We start from the raw sequence: 21,779 nt of genomic DNA on the forward strand, positions 1-21,779 counted from the left end.
GCAGAGCCTGCAATAGAACAATGGGCACAAAGGCACGCGCTGGCTGGGGAGAGGCTGGTGCGTCTTCAGCTAGCATTTGACATGGACATTAATAACTGCAGGAGCAGAGGCTGGCTGTTGCGCTAGCATCCCACTGCAGCTCTGATGTGGACGTATATAGGGCACGGGCGCTGCTAGTTCTCATGCAGCGGGCGGAGCTGCAGGTTGGGTGTTGTTGCAGGTAGACGTGGATGCTGCTGACTGGGATTCAGCTCCTCACGGAGAGAACAGACTTGGTATGTGTTTCACTGAAAGTTTTGTGGTGGGTGGTTTGTGCCTTTGATCTGCTGTGAGCTCGCTGGGGCTTGAAGTGTCCGAAGAGGCAGCATGTACCCAGAGATTGGGGCAGAAATGTCCTTAAATCAAAAGGCATCTTCAGTTTCCAGGACTCCCTGCTCCAGTTCTGGCTTTGCTCTCTGATGGGGGAATCTGTTCTGTTTCACCGTTGCTCTGTAACCTTGCAAAGTGATGCTGAAAGGTATCTTCTTTCACAGGATTAAAAACAAAGCGATCGCATTAAAGGGAGAAATGAGCTGGGTTTGCAGGGAGTGCGGCTGGTTGCAGTTTCCCCTCAAGTGCTGGGCTGTTCCAGGAGGGCCTTTTGGAGAAACCATCCGGTGGCAAAAGCAACATTTACAATGTGAGCTGCAGACGATGGGCTTTCTGCTGAAAGTGGTGCTGCCGCTCGCTGCTTTTGCAGCCATGTATCAAATGGGTGTGTGATCTAGCAGCCAGCTTTAAACTGACCACTTCAGCAAACTCCCTAATCTCAGCTGGGAGAGGGGGAGGGTGGAAGAGTTGGACACAGGACAAATGTAGCAGGGGCCAATAATCCATTTTCTCGGCGGTGTGTATGAAGCCAGCGGTTTGGGGAGGGCGGGCTCAGTGCTGTGACTGTAGGTGGCTGCACATGGGGAGATTTCTTCCTCTTCGTGTGTGTCTCTGCTTGCTAGGAACATGCTGCATGTAGTTAGAGCTCCCCTCTGCTCTGCTCTGTGCTGGGAGGGGTTTGCACCCTGCTCTGGTGTGTGCTGACACTCTCAGAAGGCTGACACAGGCTTGTCTGCTTGGGTGAATTCCTCTGCTTTGGGGTTTCCAACTCCTGGCAGCCCTGCATGCCCTGGGGACTCCAGCATCATGATTTGTGGGCATGTTCTGTGCATCCCCTTCTGGGATCCACCGAGACGGTTACCCGGTTCACGGGGGCTACCCTCCCCCAGTTGCTTGTTTTCAAGGCTGGCTGGGACGCTCCATCTCCTGGGCAGCCGTGGGCGATTGCAGTTCTGGGAGACGAGAGAGGCCTGGACTCTGTCTCAGGATCCTGCCTAGTCTGGAACATGCTGCCCTTGGGATGGTCTCACCAGATGGCTCAGTGCTGTGAGGGCCCAGGCGATGGGCACCCGGGCCACGGGGCTTGGAGCCTGGCGGCTCCCTGGGCACGTGCGCCAGGTGAGAGTTCACTGGTTCAAACCAGTTGCCATGGCTGCTGAAGAGTAACGTGGCGAAAGCAAAGAGGAAAGGCGATGGCTGAGAGCCATGGCCCCTCTGAGCCCCGGGGCTCCCCGCGGGCTGAGCCGAGCAGCGCGATGCCTGCCCTGCGAGCAGCGAGGTTGCTGGCTCAGCGCACTGACCTGGCAGGGAGCGCGCCGAGGCAGCCAAGCGCAAGTGCCACGAGCTCGCTGGTTCTAGTCTAGTTGTTCGCAGTATTTCATTACCTCACCCCGCCATGGGGCAGCATTTGCATGGTGCCCCGGCATGGCAGGACAGGCGGGTGGCCGTGCAGGAAGCTCCGTGCCTGTTCTCTGCATGGCGCTGCGCTGGCTGTCATGGGCTGGCTTAGCTTGCTGAGCATCCAGCCCCCGGCTCTACCCAGAGCAATCCAAGGCGAACCCCTCTGTCCAGGGGCGGAGTGGAGTGGAGTGCAGGCAACAAGGGCTGGTGTCATAAACCACTGCAGCTTTCGCACACCCAGTCCCTCTCCCTGACACAGACACCCAGCCATGCCCACTGCCCCCTCTCCCAGCTGGAGAGCTGACTGCCTCCTGGGGGCCGGGGAAGCTCTGGCGGGCTGGCCGCTCAGGGAAGGTCTGTTGTTGCTGTTTGGCTGCTGCCGTCTCCAAGATGCCATCACTACGGGAAAGCATGATATTCCGGAGTTGAACAAACAAGCTTGTTTACAGTTCATTTCTAGAGCGTGCGGAGCCTGGTCCTTTTATGGACATGTGGTGTGGTCCCTGCAGCAGTGAGGGCTGTGTGATACCCTGTTAAGACTTAGTTTATCCAGAGCTATCAATTGGGGATGACAGTAATGGGGTAATGGGATTATTCCAGGCTGCTGACATAGGATCATTTCCTTCTGCAAAGGCCTTTGTCTCCTTCCAGGGCTCGGAGACATTTCAGGCAAGGCTGGCGTTGGGTTTTGTTTGCTTTACAAGATCCAGACAGTTACAATGGCACCCACTGTCCTCCTTTATACATGCACCAGGAAAGCCCCCCAGCCGACTAGATCATCCCGCTGGCTCTGATTCTACAGCACAGGCTGGTGTTGCTGATACATGTATTGTTCTTCGCCACTTCAATAGAGTCGGTGCTGCCTTGATTCAATAGTTAAGCAGAGAGTTGCTGTGAATGGGGCCAGCACCTCATGCTGGCCTCTGCACAGGTGAGTCTCCCTCTCTGGCCCTGCACAGGGCAGCCCATCCCAGTGGAATCCAGTGCCTGGCTGACAATCCCTCCAGGTGAGCAGCCAGGGGAATCCCCTTCGGCATCCTGTCCTGGCTGCCTGGCTATGGAGACAGCACACAAACAACCCCTTCACTCTGGCCTGCCATGTTCTGGGGTTTGCTGTCCCAGTCACCATCCCAGAGTCAATGCTCAGAGCACAGAACGAGCAGAGGGAGGAGGGAGACCTCTCCTGTTGGAATTTATTGCAGAGATTGGTGGGGGCCAGGTGCCCCCTTGGCCTGGGTAGTGGGGGCCCAGGTGCTGCTGTTGACCTGCGTAGCTCCGGCAGGTTTCTGCAGTAGAAGTCCCTGTCATGTCCCCTTTGCTGTCTCCCTTTCCCCCTCCCCATGCAGGTGCAGCCCTGGGCCTGGCAGGAGCACTTTCCTGCCCTCCCCTTTAAATCACAGCTCTGGATAACTTGCACCCCAGAGCTGTGGTGCTGTGGATTTTCAATAAGCCTTGGAACCCTGGGAAGTGCCAGAGGGCAGGAAGGAAGCGAATGTCGTGCCAATAGTTCAAAGGGTAAACGGGGTAACCCGGGTAGTTATAGGCCTGTCAGTGTGACATCGATCCCGGGCAAGATCCGTGGAGTGACTGATGCCGGACTTGATTAATAAAGAATTAAAGGAGGGTGACAGGGTAGTTGGCCCATTAGAGGAGCCTGGGCTCAGTTGTCCTGTTCCAGTCCAGCTGCGGCCAGCTGGGCCAGTGAAGAGGGTGGGGGACTAGAGGAGGCCAGGTGAGATCCAGTGGTTCAGTCGGGGGAGCAGGCGATGAGAGCTGCCAGAGAGAGAAGACGGTTCCTGGGAGAGGGCTGAAGGCAGGAGAGCTGCAAGGCGGTGCTGGCTGGTGTCCCCAGGCCAGAGAGCCAGGGCCAGAGGCCTGCAGGAAGGCAGCTGCAGAGGGCTGGGTCCTAGAGGAGCCATGAGAGGCTCCCTGCAGAGATGCTGTAGGAGCTCCGGCTGGGAAGAGCAGGGTTGTGCCCCAGAAGGAAAGCCTGGGGTGGCTGTTCTGGCTGGGGGTAAAGAGTCCAGGTCTGGTGCAAGACCCCAGAATGGTGGGAACGAAGCCCGGGGTTTAACACTGACTTGCACAGGTTGATATGGGCTGTTGTGGGACAGTGGGTTTGGGGCTTTGGTACTGGGTTTTGGTTAATACACTGTTGATGAACCAGAGAATAAGCTCGTATGGACTTTGTGGGAACCCAAGAGGGAAACTGAGGTGAGGGCCACTTGCAGGGCTGCCACAAGGGAGCGCCTGAGAGGAGGCCACTCGTTTGCAGAGGGTAATAGAATTAATGCCAAGCAACATGACTTATGGAAAATAGAGCAAATCAGACTAACTTGTCCTCCTTTTTTTCTATGAGCTTAGAAGCTTGGTTGATAAAAGTAATAGTGTGGATGTAATTGACACTTCCATCAGGTACCGCACGACATGATTAGAATGAAATACAATTAACATAGTAAACGGATTTCAAATCGGCTAACTAATGGCTCTCCAAATATACTGATAAACAGGGACTCGTCTCTGAGTGGGGGTGTTTCTAGCGGGGTCCTGCCGGTAGCAGGTCCTGGCCCCAGGCTATTGAACGTATTTACAAATCAGTGGCCCTCGGCCTTTCCAGACCAGCGTGCACTGGGGCTGATTTCTCTCGCGTCCCCCAAGTTTCACCTCACTTAAAAACAACTTGCTTCCAAAATCAGATCTAAAAATACAAAGGTGTCACAGCCACAGTAACACTGAAAATTTGCCGACTTTCTCATTTTTACCAAATAATTATAAAATAAATCAATTGGAATATAAATATCGTACTTACATTGCAGTGTGTAGTACATAGAACAGGATACAAATGTCCTTGTATGAAATTTTAGTTTGTACTGACTTGGCTAGTGCTTTTTATGTAGCCTGTTGTAAAAGCAGGTAAATATCTCAATGAGTTGGTGTATCCCTTGAAAGAGCTGGGTGTACCCCCGGAGTACACGTACCCCTGGTTGAGAACCACTGTTGTAAATGACCTGGAATACAACAGGATAGTCTGCAGATGACACAAACATTGGGAGCGTGGTTATAAAGAGAACAGGTGACTGACACCAAGCAGGCGGCTCAGCTGGACCGCCCGCAGGCATGACTGCGGAGGGTCAGGACGAAACCGGTCCCTGGTCCTAAAAAGGTTGGGGACCCCTGATCTGGATCACTTGGCAAACTGGGTGCAAGCAAACAATATACATTGTAATGCAGCTAAATGCAAATGTATCGGTCTAGGAACAAAGGATGTCAGCCATACTTTGAGAATGGGGGACTCTGCTGGGGAGCAGTGACTCTGAAAAAGATTTGGGCATTGTGGTGAATAATCATCTTCCAGTGTGATGCTGTGTCCAAAAGGGCTAATGCAATCCTGGGATGCATAAACAGGGAAATCTTGAGTAGGAGTCAAGAGGTGTTTTGACCGCTGCTGGAATCTGTGTCCTGTTCTGGTGTCCACTATTCGAGAAGGATAGCGAAATATTGGAGAGGGTTCAGAGAAGAACCATGAGAATAAGGAAAGGACTAGAAAACCTGCCTTAGAGAGAGAGACTCAAGGAGCTCAATCTGTTTAGCTTAACAAAGAGAAGGTTAAGGGGTGATTTGCTCACACTCTATAAGTACCTACATGAGGAACAAATATTTCATAATGGGCTCTTCTGTCTAGCAGAGAAAGGTCTAACACGAGCCAATGGCTGAATGCTGAAGCTAGATAAATTCCGATTAGAACTAAGGCGTAATTTTTTAACAATGATAATAATTAACCACTGGATCAATTCTCCAAAGGGGGAGGGACAGCTCAGTGGTTTGAGCATTGGCCTGCTAAACCCAGAGTTGGGAGTTCAGTCCTTGAAGCAGCCACTTAAGGATTTGCGGCAAAATCAGTACTTGGCCCTGCTAGTGAAGGCAGGGGGCTGGACCCAATGACTCTTAGGGTCCCTTCCAGCTCTAGGAGATAGGTATATATCATTATTAAGGGTTGAGATGGATTCTCCATCACTGACAATTCTGAAATCAAGACTGGATGTTTTTCTAAAAGCTCTGCTCCAGGGATTGTTTGGGGGCAGTTCTCTGGCGTGTGTCACAGGGGGTGAGTCTAGATGATCACAGGGGCCCCTCTGGCCTCAGAATCTCTGAATTTCACACAGGCACCCGACAGACAGGGCTGACTTTCCACTACTCATACTCTGCTGGTTTGAGCCCAGTGACCAGAGAGAAATTCTGCAGCTGGTACCTTTTCAGGAGTCCCTGAGCTGCCCAGGCCACTGCAGGTTTCATTGGGGGCCAATAAAGTTTCCTTTCAGTTTGGTGCACACAGAGCCAGGTGAGCTCAGGGCTGCCCCTCTTCCAGAGATTTCTGAGCCATCCTCTGCCCTGCCCTTGCTGTTACATTCCAGCAGGCCTCTCCTCCGGTGCTGACATCCCACTCTGCAGTGAACACTATGGCTGGAGTTCACACTGGAGAGTCTTGAGATGGGAAACCTGCCGTGTGGCCCTGGAGAGGGGTGTCTGTTCATATCCTGCTCACAGCAGACCCTTTGATTGAATTTGCAGAGAGATTTAATTTAATCCAAAAATGTTTCTCATCTTAAAGGAGCTTGTTCATTTCCTGTTAGCCCTTATCTGATGCAGGCATCCAACAATATTAAATGTAAGGGTTGATCTGATAGGCAGCCTTCAGGCGCGAGCAGAGACTGGCACGGGGATTGCTGCGAATCAGGGAGCACTAGGACAAGTCACCTGTGTAGGTTTTCCCATCATTATTTCATGAAATGATAATACTAATGAATGTGATATAAATAATGCCCAAGCTAGTATGATTGCTGGGCACACTTGGTAGGATGAGCACCACACAGCAAGTTTGGAAACATGCAACATTTGTACAAGAAATTGTCCTGGGGGTGGGGGTGTGAAATGGCTCGTGGAACTGAGAGTATGGAGCATTTTAGCTCCAGGTCTCTGGTTTGACTCCAGATCAGTACTATTCAAAATCTGAATGTCATGACAGTTGTCTGGGGGCCTGGGTCTGGGGTGCTCCAGAGAACACCAACACAAGTGACTCTCTGGGCTTGTCTACACTGCTGTCAGAGTGTGACTGCAGCATGTGTAGACAGCCCCCAGCTAGTTGTGATCTAGCTAGTGTGAACAATAGTAGTGAAGCCGCAGCAGCAGCACAGGCCACTCAAACATGTACCCCGGATCCTGGGTTGGAGGGGTTAGCCCGTACAGCTGCCCATGCTGCTGCTGCTTCACTGGGATTGTTACTTGAGCTGACTTTGATCTAGCTGTGTCCACACATGCTGCAGTGTAGACACATCCCTACACGTGTTTGCCAGCTGCAGCAGAGAGGCCAAGGAGTGGGTGGGTGTGTCTACTCAGTTCCCCTCTCATGGGAGAACCAGGCTGCTCTGGTCTGGGAGATGCAGGCTGGCAGTGTACCTGCTCTGGATAAAGAGAGGATTCCGGCTCCAGAGGTGTCAGGCCAGTCTATTACTAACTGCCCTTCCTTGCACACATGAGCAAGGCCTTTGGCTGGCTTGCTGCATGGGGCAGTTATTGACCAGAGCTACTGTACCGCTGCCTGCAGTGACTCAGAAGCGTGAGCACCAACCTCAGAGCAGACTGACAGGAACCAGGTCAAACCCCCGCCCTGGCTGTGAGTTCCAACCAATTATCACTGGTAAACCCCCCCAAGCACCATAACAGCCAGAACGTGGGGTCACAGGCAGGCCCCTTGGGTACCCTGATCTGTCGCACCAGCCAGGGGAGCCTGCCTTGTGATGGATGGGCCCTTACACCACCAATCACAGCAATATTCAGGTTACTCCCAGACCCAAAGGGCCAGTCACTTACCCCAGGTCAATTGCACCTTAGATCTCACAGGAGCCCATCCTGCAATGAACGACATCCAGGTTTATGACTAGGAGAAGGAAAGAAGGGAGCTAGTTATGAGGTTAAAGCAGGTAAACATGAATAGGAAAAGGAAACCAGCGTGTTATTGACGAGGTTAAAGCAAGTAAACATAGGGACACAATGGGTTGCAATCTTAAGTTTCAAAAGGTAATAAAAAGTTCTCTGACTGGCAAGCTCTAGCTGTCCTTTGGGGGAACCCAGGCTAGGCAGTTGGGGAATCTCTCGCTTATGCCTAGAAACACTTTGCTCCCCAGAGTCCCCCTGAAAACCGGCCTTATGACTTCCAGGGCTCTAAGAACAGCTGTCCTGTTCAGGACTGGTCCGTCCCAGGTGTTGCTGGCGCTGCAATCCCCTACTAAGGGGGTAGCCATTCTAAGACCAGTCAGGGACTAGTGGAGCTGGGTGCCATTCTGGGATTCCCCAAGCTTCCCACAGGTGCAGGAATCTCTAGGGGCTCTGGGTCCCTTGACTGCAAGATGTCTCCAGGGTGCACTGAGTCTGGCACTCGGGGTGCAGGAAAGGGCCCCAAAGTTCCTAGAAGACCTGGTTGTTCTAGGACAGAGCCTGCTGTCTGCGCGGTGCCCAGGGCCCCCTGTGGCATTGCCCAGGACTGGCAGCAGTTTTATTGTTGCATGTGAAATCTGGTGGTGAGCGATAATCTATACAAACCTGATCTGTGGGCGGAAGGAGCACTTAGCCGCTGGTTCGTTAGCTCTGCAGGGAGAGGTTAATGATTTCCCCAGGGCGGGGAGTGCCCGCACTGAGGGAATTGCTGCTGCTTGGCATTTGTTTCAGAACTACCTTGTTCTTGGCTTTGTGAAGCAAAGGAGTAAATCGGCAAACTTCCCTGGGAGACTCGCCTCTCGCAGGTGGTTGCTCATCCTCCTCTGAGAGCAGGACACCTTCCGGCCCAGCCTCTGCTTCCCCTCTGCCCCTGCTGCCCAAAGAGAGAGAGAGAGCGGAAGAGCAGCAGGGCACTCCAGGGCTCTCCAGCATTGCCTGGGGCTGTAGCACCGGGGACCCAAGTGGAAAAGGAGGCTGTTCACACACATACTCACTGGAGTCCCTGTGAAACAGCTGCGAAAGGACATAGCGCCTCAGACAGAGGGATGTGTGTGTATGTGTGTAGACAGGTGTGTGTCCTATCCTGATTGCAATTCACAGTGTAGGACTCAGGGGTGCGTGATGGAGGCAGGAGATACAGCAGACAGTCCCCCCCGAGCACACGCCTGTCCTCATGGGGTCAGGAAAAAGAAGGAAAGTCAGCAAAAGCCTTTGAAATGTCAGGTATGAATTAGAGCTTTCACTGGGACAACAGCTCGTCCTCGCTTTGCCTTTGGCTGCAGAGAGCTTGTATCAGGAGAGCCCCGGTGGACAGGATGCTAGATGAGATTGAAGGTGGTGCTAACTGCCCTGGTTGGGAAAAGAGAAAACCTAGTGCAGCTGGGCTGGAGCCACGTTAAACACAGGCCCAACCCACGGTCTGATGAGCTCCGAGACCTGGCAAACTTGCACCAGCCCCTAGCACAGTCATAGAATCATACACTATCAGGGTTGGAAGGGTCCTCAGGAGGTATCTAGTCCAACCCCCTGCTCAAAGCAGGACCAATTCCCAACTAAATCATCCCAGCCAGGGCTTTGTCAAGCCTGACCTTAAAAACTTCCAAGGAAGGAGATTCCACCACCTCCCTAGGGAACCCATTCCAGTGCTTCATCACCCTCCTAGTGAAATAGTGTTTCCTAATATCCAATCTAGACCTCCCCCACTGCAACTTGAGACCATTACTCCTTGTTCTGTCATCTTCTACCACTGAGAACAGTCTAGATCCATCCTCCTTGGAACCCCCTTTCAGGTAGTTGAAAGCAGCTATCAAATCCCCCCTCATTCTTCTCTTCTGCAGACTAAACAATCCCAGTTCCCTCAGCCTCTCCTCAGAAGTCATGTGCTTCAGCCCCCTAATCATTTCTGTTGCCCTCTGCTGGACTCTCTCCAATTTTTCCACATCCTTCTTGTAGTGTGGGGCCCAAAACTGGACACACTACTCCAGAGGAGGCCTCACCAATGTCGAATAGAGGGGAATGATCACGTCCCTCGATCTGCTGGCAATGCTCCTACTTATACAGCCCAAAATGCCATCAGCCTTCTTGGCAACCAGGGCACACTGCTGACTCATATCCAGCTTCTCGTCCACTGTAACCCCTAGGTCCTTTTCTGCAGAACTGCTGCCCAGCCATTCGGTCTGTAGCAGTGCATGGGATTCTTCCATCCTAAGTGCAGGACTCTGCACTTGTCCTTGTTGAACCTCATCAGGTTTCTTTTGGCCCAGTCCTCTAATTTGTCTAGGTCCCTCTGTATCCTATCCCTACCCTCCAGCATATCTACCACTCCTCCCACTTTAGTGCCCACTCCTCCCAGTCACAAGCACCAGCTTCCTCCAGGTCCCAGGGGTGCTCAACCCCCCGCTTCGCCCCAGGCCCCACTCCCACCCACCCCTTCTCCCGAGCCCCACCCCCACCCTGCCTCTTCCCGCCCAGTTGTTTGAGACAGGGGGCTCCCAGCAGACTCGCCCAGCTGTGTGCCCCAAGGAGAGAGGATTTCTTAGTGCCTGCAGGCTGCTAAGGGGCCAGCTGTGCCCTTTTCCAAGCAATGCCTCATCCCGGGCCGTCCTGGAGCACTGCAGTGCCCAGGGAATGTGGCACCGGCTGGCCCACGAGTGCTGGGTGCCGGCTCAGAGCCGGCCAGCAGCAGCAGCAGCATCAGCAAGCGACCTCAGTGCTGCCTGCTCTCTTGCTGTGTTCCCACGTCTCACTCCATGGGGTGTTTGTCTCAAAACCCAGCTCCGAGCTGTAGTTCCCTGAGAACCTCACCTTCCCCAGGGGAAAGAGCCCGGGGCTGGCCCTGCCGGCTGCAGAACTGGGGGCAGCCCAGGCTCAGACACCGGAAGGTGAAGAACAAACCTGACAAAGATCATTTGCAAAGATCCCATGTTTTTCTGGGGCCTGGCTCACGGTGCTGCAGGGGGGTGGGAACACGGCGCCCCACAGCAAGAGGAGCAGCAGGCAGCAGGGGGCTGGGATCTGGGAGCCCCGAGTGAGTGGCCTGTGGCCAGCCCAAGGCAGGCTGTAAGCGCAGGCCAGGCGGGGCTGAGCCTTGGGCAATCAGCAGATGAACAGGGGCCGGCACTTCCCCTTCGCTTTTTGTTCCTGTGGCGCAGGAGGGGCAGGAGCTGCCAGACGAGTGTGTCTGGTTTCACTGCCTGCTTCTCCCTGCTGCAGCCTGGCCCTGGTGCTCGGAGAGCCGGGCCCAGCTCCGCCGGATCTCCGGGAGGCCGAGCCAAGCCATGGCGGGTGCTCGGGTGCCATGGAGGGTAAGGACAGTGCCTGTTGGTCACGGGCTCTGGCTGAGCCCATCTGTGTCTGGAACCTGTGCCGGGTGCCCGTAGCCAGCCTGTGCCAAGCCGGCCTGGCCTGGCCTTGTGCACTGCCAGTGCCTGGTCCCCACCACCCCAGGGACCGTGGCTGCCATGCCCAGGGCTCTCAGAGCTAGCTGCTCCTGGCACTCCGCGGGGACCCGGCAGAGCTGATTCGGGCGGACCTGCCACACGACATAGGGGGCTCCACTCGCAAGCAGCCCAAGCCCTATGGCGAGGTGGGGCTCATGGGACAGACTGGGGCTGGTGGGAAGCCCTGGTTCTCCAGAGGGCACCCAGGCCACGCAGGCTGCCAGCAGCGGTCCCTGGCTTGCGCCTGGTTCTGAGGTGAGGGGGCGCGTGGGCGGTCCAGGCCTGGATGCCGTCCTGCCATCATTTGCCCCCCCTCCGTGGCACTGCTCCATGCCTCACGCTGGCCTGAGAGCCCTCGGCAGGGACGGGGCTGGGGGGCCCGGCCCGGCTGTAGGGAGGATAATAAAGCAGCATGGCCCCTCGTTCTGTGAGTCGCTGGTCGGGGCTGGAAGGACGGTGCCCAGTGCTGCCTGCCTGGGCAGCAGACGGGAGACCTCCCCCGGCACCAGCAGAGGGCAGCACGCCCCAGTCCAGAGCTGGAAGAGCTGCGGCCTCGCCCAGCTCCTTGTGGACAATGACCCAGCAATGGGGCTGAATCGACATGTTGGGGGATTAGAAATAGAGACCTCGGTACGCGCCCCCCGGGACACTGGGGGATGTTCCTAACTCCCTTGGCACAGGCCCCCCCGGGACACTGGGGGATGTTCCTAACTCCCTTGGCACAGGCCCCCCGGGACACTGGGGGATGTTCCTAACTCCCCTTGGCGCAGGGCCCCCCGGGACACTGGGGGATGTTCCTAACTCCCCTTGGCGCAGGGCCCCCCGGGACACTGGGGGATGTTCCTAACTCCCCTTGGCGCAGGGCCCCCCGGGACACTGGGGGATGTTCCTAACTGGGATGTTCCTAACTCTGGGACACTGGGGGATGTTCCTGACTCCCCTTGGCACAGGGCCCCCCGGGACACTGGGGAGGTTCCTAACTCCCCTTGGCACACTGATCCTGGGACTCTGGGGGATGTTCCTGACTCCCCTTGGCACAGGGCCCCCCGGGACACTGGGGATGTTCCTAACTCCCCTTGGCACACTGACCCTGGGACTCTGGGGGATGTTCCTGACTCCCCTTGGCTTATCGTTTCCCCCCTTTTGTCCTGTCTTTCCCTGGCAGATGCTTGAGACGGACACTGAGGAGCTGAGGGTGATGCCCTCGGAGGAGGAGAAGGTGGCAGGGGGCGATGCCTGCCCGGCCACAGAAGGGGCAGCGGAGGGGGCGTTGAAGGAGGCTGTCCCACTGGAGGAGGAGAAGGTGGTGATTGCGGCCGAGCGTGTGGAGGAGCAGCCTGGCTCCAGCCCGGCCTTTGTGATCCCGGAGCTGCGGCTGGACAGCACGGCGGACGGCCCGACGGACGAGGAGGATGAGGAGGAGGAGGAGGACGAGGAGGAGGAGGACAGTGACCAGCACTATCAGGAGAGGAGCGAGGGGAAGCGCTGCAGCATGATTGAGCCGTCGAGCTGCGAGCCGACCTACACCCTGACGGTGCAGGGCTCCCTGCGGCGCCGCACGCACAGCGAGGGCAGCCTGCTGCAGGAGACCAAGGGCCACTGCTTCACCTCCGACACCACCCTCAACTGCCTGGACATCCAGGGCTCCCAGGCCCGCTGGGCACTGCCCTCGCCCAGGACCCTCAAGAAGGAGCTTGCCAAGAACGGGGGCTCCATCCACCAGCTCGGCCTCCTCTTCTCTGGGCACAGGAAGGTACGTGAGCCAGAGCCCCCCGCTCCCTCCCCATGCCGGGGCTGCTCTCCCTCGCGGTGGGGAGGAGCCGGGGGTGCCCTCCCTGGCTGGGATGTCCTGCTGTCAGGAGGGCTGAGCTCCTCTCCCCCATGGAGGGGTCCCTCTGCACCCCAGGGGATACAGGCCTGGAGCCAAAGAGAGAATGGGGGAGGCCGGACTAATGCCTTCCTCATCTGCATGGCCCTGGGCTGATCCAGTCCCTGGCTGCGGGTGTTGTGGGGGGCACAGCTGGGGAGGTTGGCATGGGGCCCCAAGCACTGAGGCTTCGCCCGCCGGGCGGACAGGCCTGTATCCCTGCAACCCAGGCGCTGGGGGGTGCCGTGTGCCCGCCCGCCAGTCCTCACCCTGTGCCCAGCCTGCCCATGGAGGACAAGTCACTCGGTGAGCCTGAGTGCCAGGCCCCAGCCCAGCTGTCTCCAGAGCCCAGGCACTGTAGGACCCGCCGCCAGCATCCCCAAACTCCCACCCCCACTGCAGGGCGGAGGTGCCCTGCTACGCCCCAAGCCGCAGCGTGGCAGATGGCAGCTCGATGGCGGTGGGGTGGGCGGGCGGCATTCATGGAGCTGCTGTGCCTCTCCTCCAGATTGGGCTGGTTTGGGGTGTGCTTTTGGTGCCCCCTCCAGGCAGCCCAGTGCAAGTTCTGCCCCAGTGTCCAGCCCTGGGCTCATCCGACCCAGCCCCTCCGCCCCCAGCATCAGTGCTACCAGCGCCTCTGCAAGGCAGGTGGGGATCCCCTCCGAGCTCCGGGAAACCAGAGACTCCAGCCTGGAGCCCCATCTCCCCAGCAGATGGATGGTGCCTGGCACGGGGGAGCTGAGCCCTCGCCCCACGGGGACGGGCGACCCTGCCAGTGATGTCATTGTCTGGCTCCTCTGGCAGCACCGTCTCCTCGACAGCTTCCTCCGCAGCCGGATGTTTAATGTTCAGTCCTGTGCTCACACGGCGAACGTGCCTGGGGGAGGTGCCCCTGGCAGCCCCCTGCTGCCCCCACCCAGGACTTCCTGCTCTGTTGCAGGGGCAGGCACAGCCCTGCCACTGTGCCCTGCAGAGACCTGGGCAAGAGCTGGGCCCTGTGCAGGGGACACATCACCATCATATCGGTCACATCACAAAATCCAGGGGGTGGGGGTGGGGCCGAGGGGTTCGGCGTGTGGGAGGGGCTCAGGGCTGCAGCAGTGGTTGGGGTGCGGCGGGGCTGAGGGCTCTGCCTGGGGGTGCAGGCTCTGGGGTGGGGCTGGGGATGAGGGGTTGGGGGGGTGGAGGGGGCTCAGGGTGGGGCCGAGGGTTCGGGTCTGGGGCGGGGCTGAGGGGTTGGAGAGGGGCTGAGGGCTCTGGCGGGGCTGGGGATGAGGGGTTGGGGGGTTGGAGGTGGCTCAGGGCGGGGCAGAGGGTTCGGGTCTGGGGGGCGGGGCTGAGGGGGTTGGGGAGGGCTGAGGGCTCTGGCGGGGGATGAGGGGTTCGGGGTACAGAACTCGCCGCAGCAGCCCGGGGCCAGGAGAGGCGCCTCCCCCCGGCCACGGCAGGTCCAAGGCAGCGCCGCGCTGGGGCCCTGAGCCCTGCAGCTGGGCAGCTTAGAGGGAACTTAGCCTGGTGCCAAAGAACCTCCTGGGGTGGAGCCTTTGGGCTTCCCCCCCGTTCCCGGGCTCTCATCCTGCACCCGAGCCCCACCCTCGGTGGGGGCCATCAGTGTGTTGCCATGGCCACGAGGGTGATGTCAGCAGTATCTTATGACTTCACTGCTAAATGAGTAGAAGGAAAGAGCATGTTCAAACAATCCTCCCTATTGCCCCAGATAGAAGAGTGGTCGGGAGTGAGGGGCACCGGCAGAGCTGGGAGGGGGGAGCGCAGGGCTGGGCTAGCAGGGGCTGCGGGTCGGGAGTGAGGGGCACCGGCAGAGCTGGGAGCGGGGAGCCCAGAGCTGGGCTAGCAGGGGCTGCGGGTCGGGAGTGAGGGGCACCGGCAGAGCTGGGGGAGCCCAGGGCTGGGCTAGCAGGGGCTGCGGGTCGGGAGTGAGGGGCACCGGCAGAGCTGGGAGGGGGGAGCGCAGGGCTGGGCTAGCAGGGGCTGCGGGTCGGGAGTGAGGGGCACCGGCAGAGCTGGGAGGGGGGAGCCCAGAGCTGGGCTAGCAGGGGCTGCGGGTCGGGATTGAGGGGCGCTGGCTGAGCTGGGAGGGGGAGCGAGGGCTGGGCTAGCAGGGGCTGCGGGTCGGGAGTGAGGGGCACCGGCAGAGCTGGGAGGGGGGAGCGCAGGGCCGGGCTAGCAGGGGCTGCGGGTTGGGATTGAGGGGCGCTGGCTGAGCTGGGACTGGGGAGTGCAGGGCCGGGCTAGCAGGGGCTGCGGGTCGGGAGTGAGGGGCGCCGGCTGAGCTGGGAGGGGGGAGCGCAGGGCCGGGCTAGCAGGGGCTGCGGGTCGGGAGTGAGGGGCACCGGCAGAGCCGTGTGTGGGGAGCCCAGAGCTGGGCTAGCAGGGGCTGCGGGTCGGGAGTGAGGGGCACCGGCAGAGCTGGGAGGGGGGAGCGCAGGGCTGGGCTAGCAGGGGCTGCGGGTCGGGAGTGAGGGGCACCGGCAGAGCTGGGAGGGGGGAGCGCAGGGCCGGGCTAGCAGGGGCTGCGGGTCGGGAGTGAGGGGCACCGGCAGAGCTGGGAGGGGGGAGCGCAGGGCCGGGCTAGCAGGGGCTGCGGGTTGGGAGTGAGGGGCGCTGGCTGAGCTGGGAGGGGGGAGCGCAGGGCCGGGCTAGCAGGGGCTGCAGGTCGGGAGTGAGGGGCGCCGGCAGAGCTGGGACTGGGGAGCGCAGGGCCGGGCTAGCAGGGGCTGCAGGTCGGGAGTGAGGGGCACCGGCAGAGCTGGGGGGGGGAGCGCAGGGCCGGGCTAGCAGGGGCTGCGGGTCGGGACTGAGGGGCGCCGGCTGAGCTAGATTGGAGCGCTTGCCCTGCGCCCACCGGAGTGGAGTGCGGCAGCTGCTGTGTGCTGTGTTCTGTTGCACAACAAATACTGACAGGAAAGAACCTGCCCGTGGCCAAGCTCTGTGCAGGGGCTGGCGGCCCTTCGCGGCGCTCCCCTGGGGGCACGTCCCGCTGGGAGCTGCCAGCGGGTGACTCACTCCGGTTACTCCCCAGAGGTTTAGTGCTCCAGCTCTCCTGGGGCCCTGTCAGCGTGGGCCTGCCCTGCCCTGCGGGCAGTGGGGCGGGGTCCCAGGCCTGCAGCGCTCGGCGCCTGGGGCTGGCAGGCAGCTGGGCTGGGGCAGGGCCGTGCTCTCGGGGGGCTCTGCAGCCATGGAGACTCTCAGGCCAGAGGGTGAGCGTGGGGCTGGGCGCCGCGGGGGTTCAGGAGACGCAGCCTGTCCCAGGTGCCCCCTTCGCCAGCCAGCCCAGGAGCGGCTCTGCCCGGAGCCACCCTAGGGCGCTGGGGGAGGAATCTGGCCGACGGGGTGGGGCCCAGCTGTGCTGAGCGAGGTGCCAGCTGCCCGCAGGAGATGCGCTGGCGCAGCGCGGTGAGAGCCTGCAGGGAGCCAGCCTGCGGCCAGCGCGACTCTGCTGCCCCCTTCTGGGCGAAATGAGGAGTGCTCCTCAGACAGGCCATGGGCCTGTGGCTCCAGGGATGGGGTCTGGGCTCCTGGGGGGAGACGCTCTGTCCCTGCTGGCACCGGGGCCACCAGTGAGCCCAGGACGACTGTGGCCCCCCAGCACTGCTCCACCTGGGGGTTTGTTACAAGGTCCACCCTTGCCTGAGAGCTGCAGCCTGTCCAAATGGGCAGGGCCCTGCTGTCACGTGCCTGAGCCGAGCTGCAGCTGCGACACAGCTGGCTGCCGGAAATGGGCTTCCTGGGCAGTTCCCAGGCCACCGCTGCTATTGCAGGGCAGGATCTCCCAGCCTGGCTCACGCGGTTGCTCTGGTCGCTGTCATCCCGTTGTTTCCAGCGCAGCGCCCCCGTTCTGTGTATGCCGGGGATATCAGCGTGGCTCCGACACCACCTGCTTTACTGGGGGGCAGGCGGGAATCCCAGGCCAGCCCCAGCAGGGGTCTCCGGTGAAGTTGCTAGGAGCAGTGCAGAGGGGAGAGCCGGGGGTCAGCCTGGTGACTGGCTCCTCATGGGCGGCTGGACCCGAGCGCCCCATGAATGGCTGTGACTGGACAGTCTCGCGCTGGTGCTGTGGCCTGAGCCCCCTGCTGCCCACCCACCACCCCATGCTCAGAAGAGCTGCAATGGGCTGTAGGGAACAAACCCCAGCCCGGTGCTCAAGGCCCCGCCTCTGACGGGCCACTCAGGAGACCTGCTGGGTCTGGGTCTGGGTCAGAGACCCCCGTCCTGCTTGCTCAATGCGAGGGCGCCCACTAGTGGGCAACTGTGCTGAGCCATAACGGCCTCCTGGTTGGGGGCTATTTCCCAGGGTCTCCTCCCTTGCAGCTCTTGGGTCGGGTGGGGCCTATGGCACATCGGGGCAGTGAGCCCTGTGCATTAGCCAAGTGATCCCCACAGCTTAGAGGGGGAGACTCAGACAAAATAATAAATAAAAAACCAGAGAGCGGGGGCAGGGGGCACCATAAGCACCTTCTCCCCACAGCTGCTGCTCCTAGGGCATGACAGTCCCCCCTCCCCGCCGCACCGTTGATCTCTGTTTCTCACGGCTCACTCCGTGCTGTGGGTGCACGTGGCAAGGTGAGCGCTGCCTGCCCCCCGCCGCGCTCGCAGCCCTGCAGGATCTCTCCCCCGGCTGCCCAGGCGGCGGTGGTGCGCAGGCCTCAGCAGCAGCTGCTGCAGACTGGTCAGTGGCCCTGTGCTCTGCCCCCACAGCTCCTTTGACCCCAGAAGATTTGCTCTGGGTGCAACTGGAGGCAGGGGTCAAGGTGATCCCTTGATCTTTCGGTGACTCAGTCAACCGGGCCGGGCAGCTTTTCTGCTGGCTCTGCCCCCTCTGCCTCAGTAGCTGCGTGACAAGGGGCAGAGAGGGGCGAGGGGGCGCAGGATGGCTGGGGCACCCCAAGGCACGCTCATGAGCCTGAGGGTGGCACTCCTTGCCCGGCCCAGATTCCCTGGCATGCCTGTTTATTTCATGGGACAGTGCCAGCAGACAGGAAAGGAAACTGCCCCACTCAGAGCATCTGTCCTTTCTCACCCTCTGATTCTAGCAGCAGCCCAGTCACCCTGCAGACCCCAGCCCAGGGCCCCTGCCCCGATCTGACACCCGCCCGCTGGTTCCTGGGGGGGCTGAGGGAGGTCGTGGGGGTGCAGGCCAGGGAGCAGTAATGTAGTCGAGGGGAAATGCGGGGAAACGGAGTCTGCCCACTTCTCATTTGGGGACACTGGAGTTATGCTTGGGGTACTTTACTCCCACTTCTTATCGCTGACCCTCCTGGGGACAGTGCAGGGCCTGGGGAACAGCCCCTCACCCCTCCAGCTGCTAGCGGCCCCACAGCCCCGGGCCGGCGTTCCCTGCCCCCAGGCCGGCGTTCCCTGCCCCCAGGCCGCCCCACAGTCCCAGGCCGGCGTTCCCTGCCCCCGGGCCGCCCCACAGCCCCAGGCCGGCGTTCCCTGCCCCCGGGCCGGCGTTCCCTGCCCCGGGCCGCCCCACAGCCCCAGGCCGGCGCTCCCTGCCCCGGGCCGGCGTTCCCTGCCCCCGGGCCGCCCACAGCCCCAGGCCGGCGTTCCCTGCCCCGGGCCGGCGTTCCCTGCCCCGGGCCGCCCCACAGCCCCAGGACAGCGTTCCCTGCCCCGGGCCGCCCCACAGCCCCAGGCTGGCATTCCCTGCCCCGGGCCGCCCCACAGCCCCAGGCTGGCGTTCCTGCCCCCGGGCCGGCGTTCCCTGCCCCTGGGCCGCCCCACAGCCCCAGGCCGGCGTTCCCTGCCCCCGGGCCGCCCCACAGCCCCCAGGCTGGCGTTCCCTGCCCCCGGGCCGCCCCACAGCCCCCAGGCTGGCGTTCCCTGCCCCCGGGCCGCCCCACAGCCCCAGGCCGGCGTTCCCTGCCCCCGGGCCGCCCCACAGCCCCAGGCTGGCATTCCCTGCCCCCGGGCCTCCCGGCTGCCTCCCAGGAGACCATCAGTGGCTCTGACCAGCTCCCCGAGCTCTGAGCTTGCTGCACACAGAGATACAGCAGGGTGGATGAGGCCCATCTCCAGCCAGGGGCATTGGCATGAGACGGTCACTGCTGCCATGCCACCGGGGAAGCCACTCTTCCTATGGATGCTAACAGGGATGAATTGCTGTGAGGGGCTGACCGAGCCTGGGGCTCAGCCCTGAACGCTGCCGCTGGAGGTGGGCACACTCCCCGTCTGAGGGGGCAGGCGTGCAGGAGAAAAGGGAAGAGAGACACCCAGGGCCCTTGTAGCAGCTTGTTTGGGGGTATCTCCTGCCCGCTGCTGAGGGGTTTAACAGGGACTAGAAAACCCCATGTGACCTGCCTACGGAGTGCCCTCTAGTGGTAGTTCTAATTATAATACTACTAAGAACAGGAAATGCCTCTCGGACTGCGCTACCCAGAATGCCCCACTGGGGGCGGGTGGGGTGCCCTGTCTGCACATTGCTACCAGACACCTCCAGGTGTTTTCTTCCCAAAACTTCCAAAGTTCCCTGTCTGCACAGTGTGCACAGGTCCCTTTTAACCCTTCTGTGTCTGGTGCCGCAGAGCTCTGTCGCTCCCCTGCCTGCCTGGTGCTGCATTCAGAGGTGGTGGTTGTAAGGCCCCCATGGTAGGTGGGAGCTGTGGGACGGCTGGGGCTGAGTTTAGGCTGCTGTCTGCCTTTTGTCTCCATGCGGAAGTGGAGGCTTTGCCGACAATGGAAGGAAACGTTCCCAGGGCTGCAAGTCGCCTGGGTTGCAGTCCCTTGCCAGGGCCGTGGTATTGGAGGGCTGCATTGTTCGGGGCTGATAAGCTCCGGAAGCCCAAGCTTAGAATGGAAGGAAGTCCCGGGGCTGCTGGGCTGCGGAGCATGTTCCCACGGTAGGGCCAGGCTGCCGGGAATCCTGGAAAGCGCGCACTAGTCCTGCGTGGTGCTGCGGCTCCGTGAGCAGGGGAACGGGCGCAGCCAGCCCGCACTGCCCCTGGCACAGCCCTCCTGCCCAAGCCGTGCTGTCTGTCAGGGCGGACGCGGGTGTGGCTGAGGTTTGCAGTGTGCTGCAGGCAGTGCTGGAGCTGTGGGCACAGAAGGGCGGGAGACGGACAGCCTGCCCGCTGGGCATGGCCTCCCTCTGGCCCTGAGGCCACGTTTCCCCGGTGGCAAGTACTGCTGGGGCTGCCTTTGTGGGTGCCCACGCCGAGGCAGCTGGATCCTGGTAGGAGGAGGTCAGGGCTTCCGCAAAGCGAGCCGCCAGAACCCGGGGCAGGTCTGTTCACATGGCCGGGAGGAGCTGAATCCGGCTCAGAGACTGGGGAACCAGGCCCCTTTGAACACATGGGCCATTGCTTCAGTCTCAGGCAACGGTCCCAGGCAGGAGAGAGCCCCGCTCGGCTCCCCGAGCCCAGAGGAGTCGGCAGAGCTGGCAGGTCCTTGTAAACGGAGCCCGTTTGCTCAGGAGTCAGAGCCCACCCTGAGCAGTGCGCGCGTTGAGAGCGGCTGTGGCCGTGACTCTCTCCCTGTCCCGGGGTGAGCGGGATGGTGTGCATTACCCAGAGCAGGGTTTCTGGGGCAGGAGTTTGTTTCCATTGCAAGCCCCCCTGCCACGCAGAAATAGCCGAGCCGGGACAGGGTGCAGTGGTGAGTTCTCCAGGGTGCCTGCTTTGAAATCGCAGGATTTCTATGATTGGATTCCTTAGACTAGTGCCTGCGCAGCTGGGACCCTTCAGATAGAGACATGCACCAGGCCCCAGGCCTGCTTCTGTTGGCAGCAGTTTTACCACTGACTCCGAGGGGAGCAGGATTGGGCCTCAGTGCTTATTCCAAGGCTAATTTAAACACCTGTGGTTTCCAGAGGCTGCTGCTCTTGCCTTTACCTCAAAGAGAGGGAGCAGCACCCAGGGGCGGCTCTAAGCCCCAACAACAGGACCGTTGTTGGGGGGTGGGGGGGTGGCAGAGGCCGGTTGTGGTGCGGGGTGGGGCAGAGGCCTGTTGTGGTGGGGTGTCAGGAAGCCTGTTGTGGTGCGGGGAGGCAGAGGCCTGTTGTGGTGGGGGTGTCAGGAGGCCTGTTGTGGTGGGGGTGTCAGGAAGCCTGTTGTGGTGCGGGGTGGGGCAGAGGCCTGTTGTGGTGGGGGTGTCAGGAGGCCTGTTGTGCTGTTGTGGTGGGGGGTGTCAGGAGGCCTGTTGTGGTGCGGGGGTGGGGCAGAGGCCTGTTGTGGTGGGGGTGTCAGGAAGCCTGTTGTGGTGCGGGGTGGGGCAGAGGCCTGTTGTGGTGGGGGTGTCAGGAAGCCTGTTGTGGTGTGGGGGAGGGGCAGAGGCCTGTTGTGGTGCGGGGGCGGGGTGTCAGGAAGCCTGTTGTGGTGCGGGGGTGGGGCAGAGGCCTGTTGTGGTGGGGGGTGTCAGGAGGCCTGTTGTGGTGCGGGGGTGGGGCAGAGGCCTGTTGTGGTGGGGGGTGTCAGGAGGCCTGTTGTGGTGCGGGGGTGGGGCAGAGGCCTGGGGTGCAGGGGGGCGTGGGGGACTCTCTGATGTGTTGTCCCTCCAGTGGCTGGCAGGGGCTGCTGCCATTCTTTGCTGCATGGCTGCCCCTCCCCAGACCAGTCAGTGGGGGCAGAGGGGCTGGTATCCCCAGCCCTGCTCCACCTCCACCCTCTGGGCGCTCCCTGCCAGCCAGCGTCGCTCACGGGCAGCCCCTTCCCAGCATGGTGGAAGGGCCTGTGGAGGAATAGGGATGAAGCTGG

General features: G+C 60.6%; 1 protein-coding gene across 11 annotated transcripts in view; it reads left to right on the top strand.

Moving 5' to 3' along the window:
* RGS3 (regulator of G protein signaling 3) overlaps positions 1–21,779 on the top strand; it is a 199,394-nt gene that overhangs the window by 167,452 nt on the left and 10,163 nt on the right. For 10 of the 11 annotated variants that reach the window (XM_039506171.1, XM_039506172.1, XM_039506173.1 and 7 more), the window contains one exon: positions 12,367–12,954. In XM_039506171.1, coding sequence (XP_039362105.1) covers positions 12,367–12,954 — 588 coding nt within the window. Of the gene's footprint in view, positions 1–10,941; positions 11,067–12,366; positions 12,955–21,779 lie in introns of those variants that run through there. The other variant, XM_039506180.1, reaches the window with a different exon arrangement.

This window comes from Mauremys reevesii, linkage group 19 (genome assembly GCF_016161935.1).
Source record: "Mauremys reevesii isolate NIE-2019 linkage group 19, ASM1616193v1, whole genome shotgun sequence".
Taxonomy (NCBI): domain Eukaryota; kingdom Metazoa; phylum Chordata; order Testudines; family Geoemydidae; genus Mauremys; species Mauremys reevesii.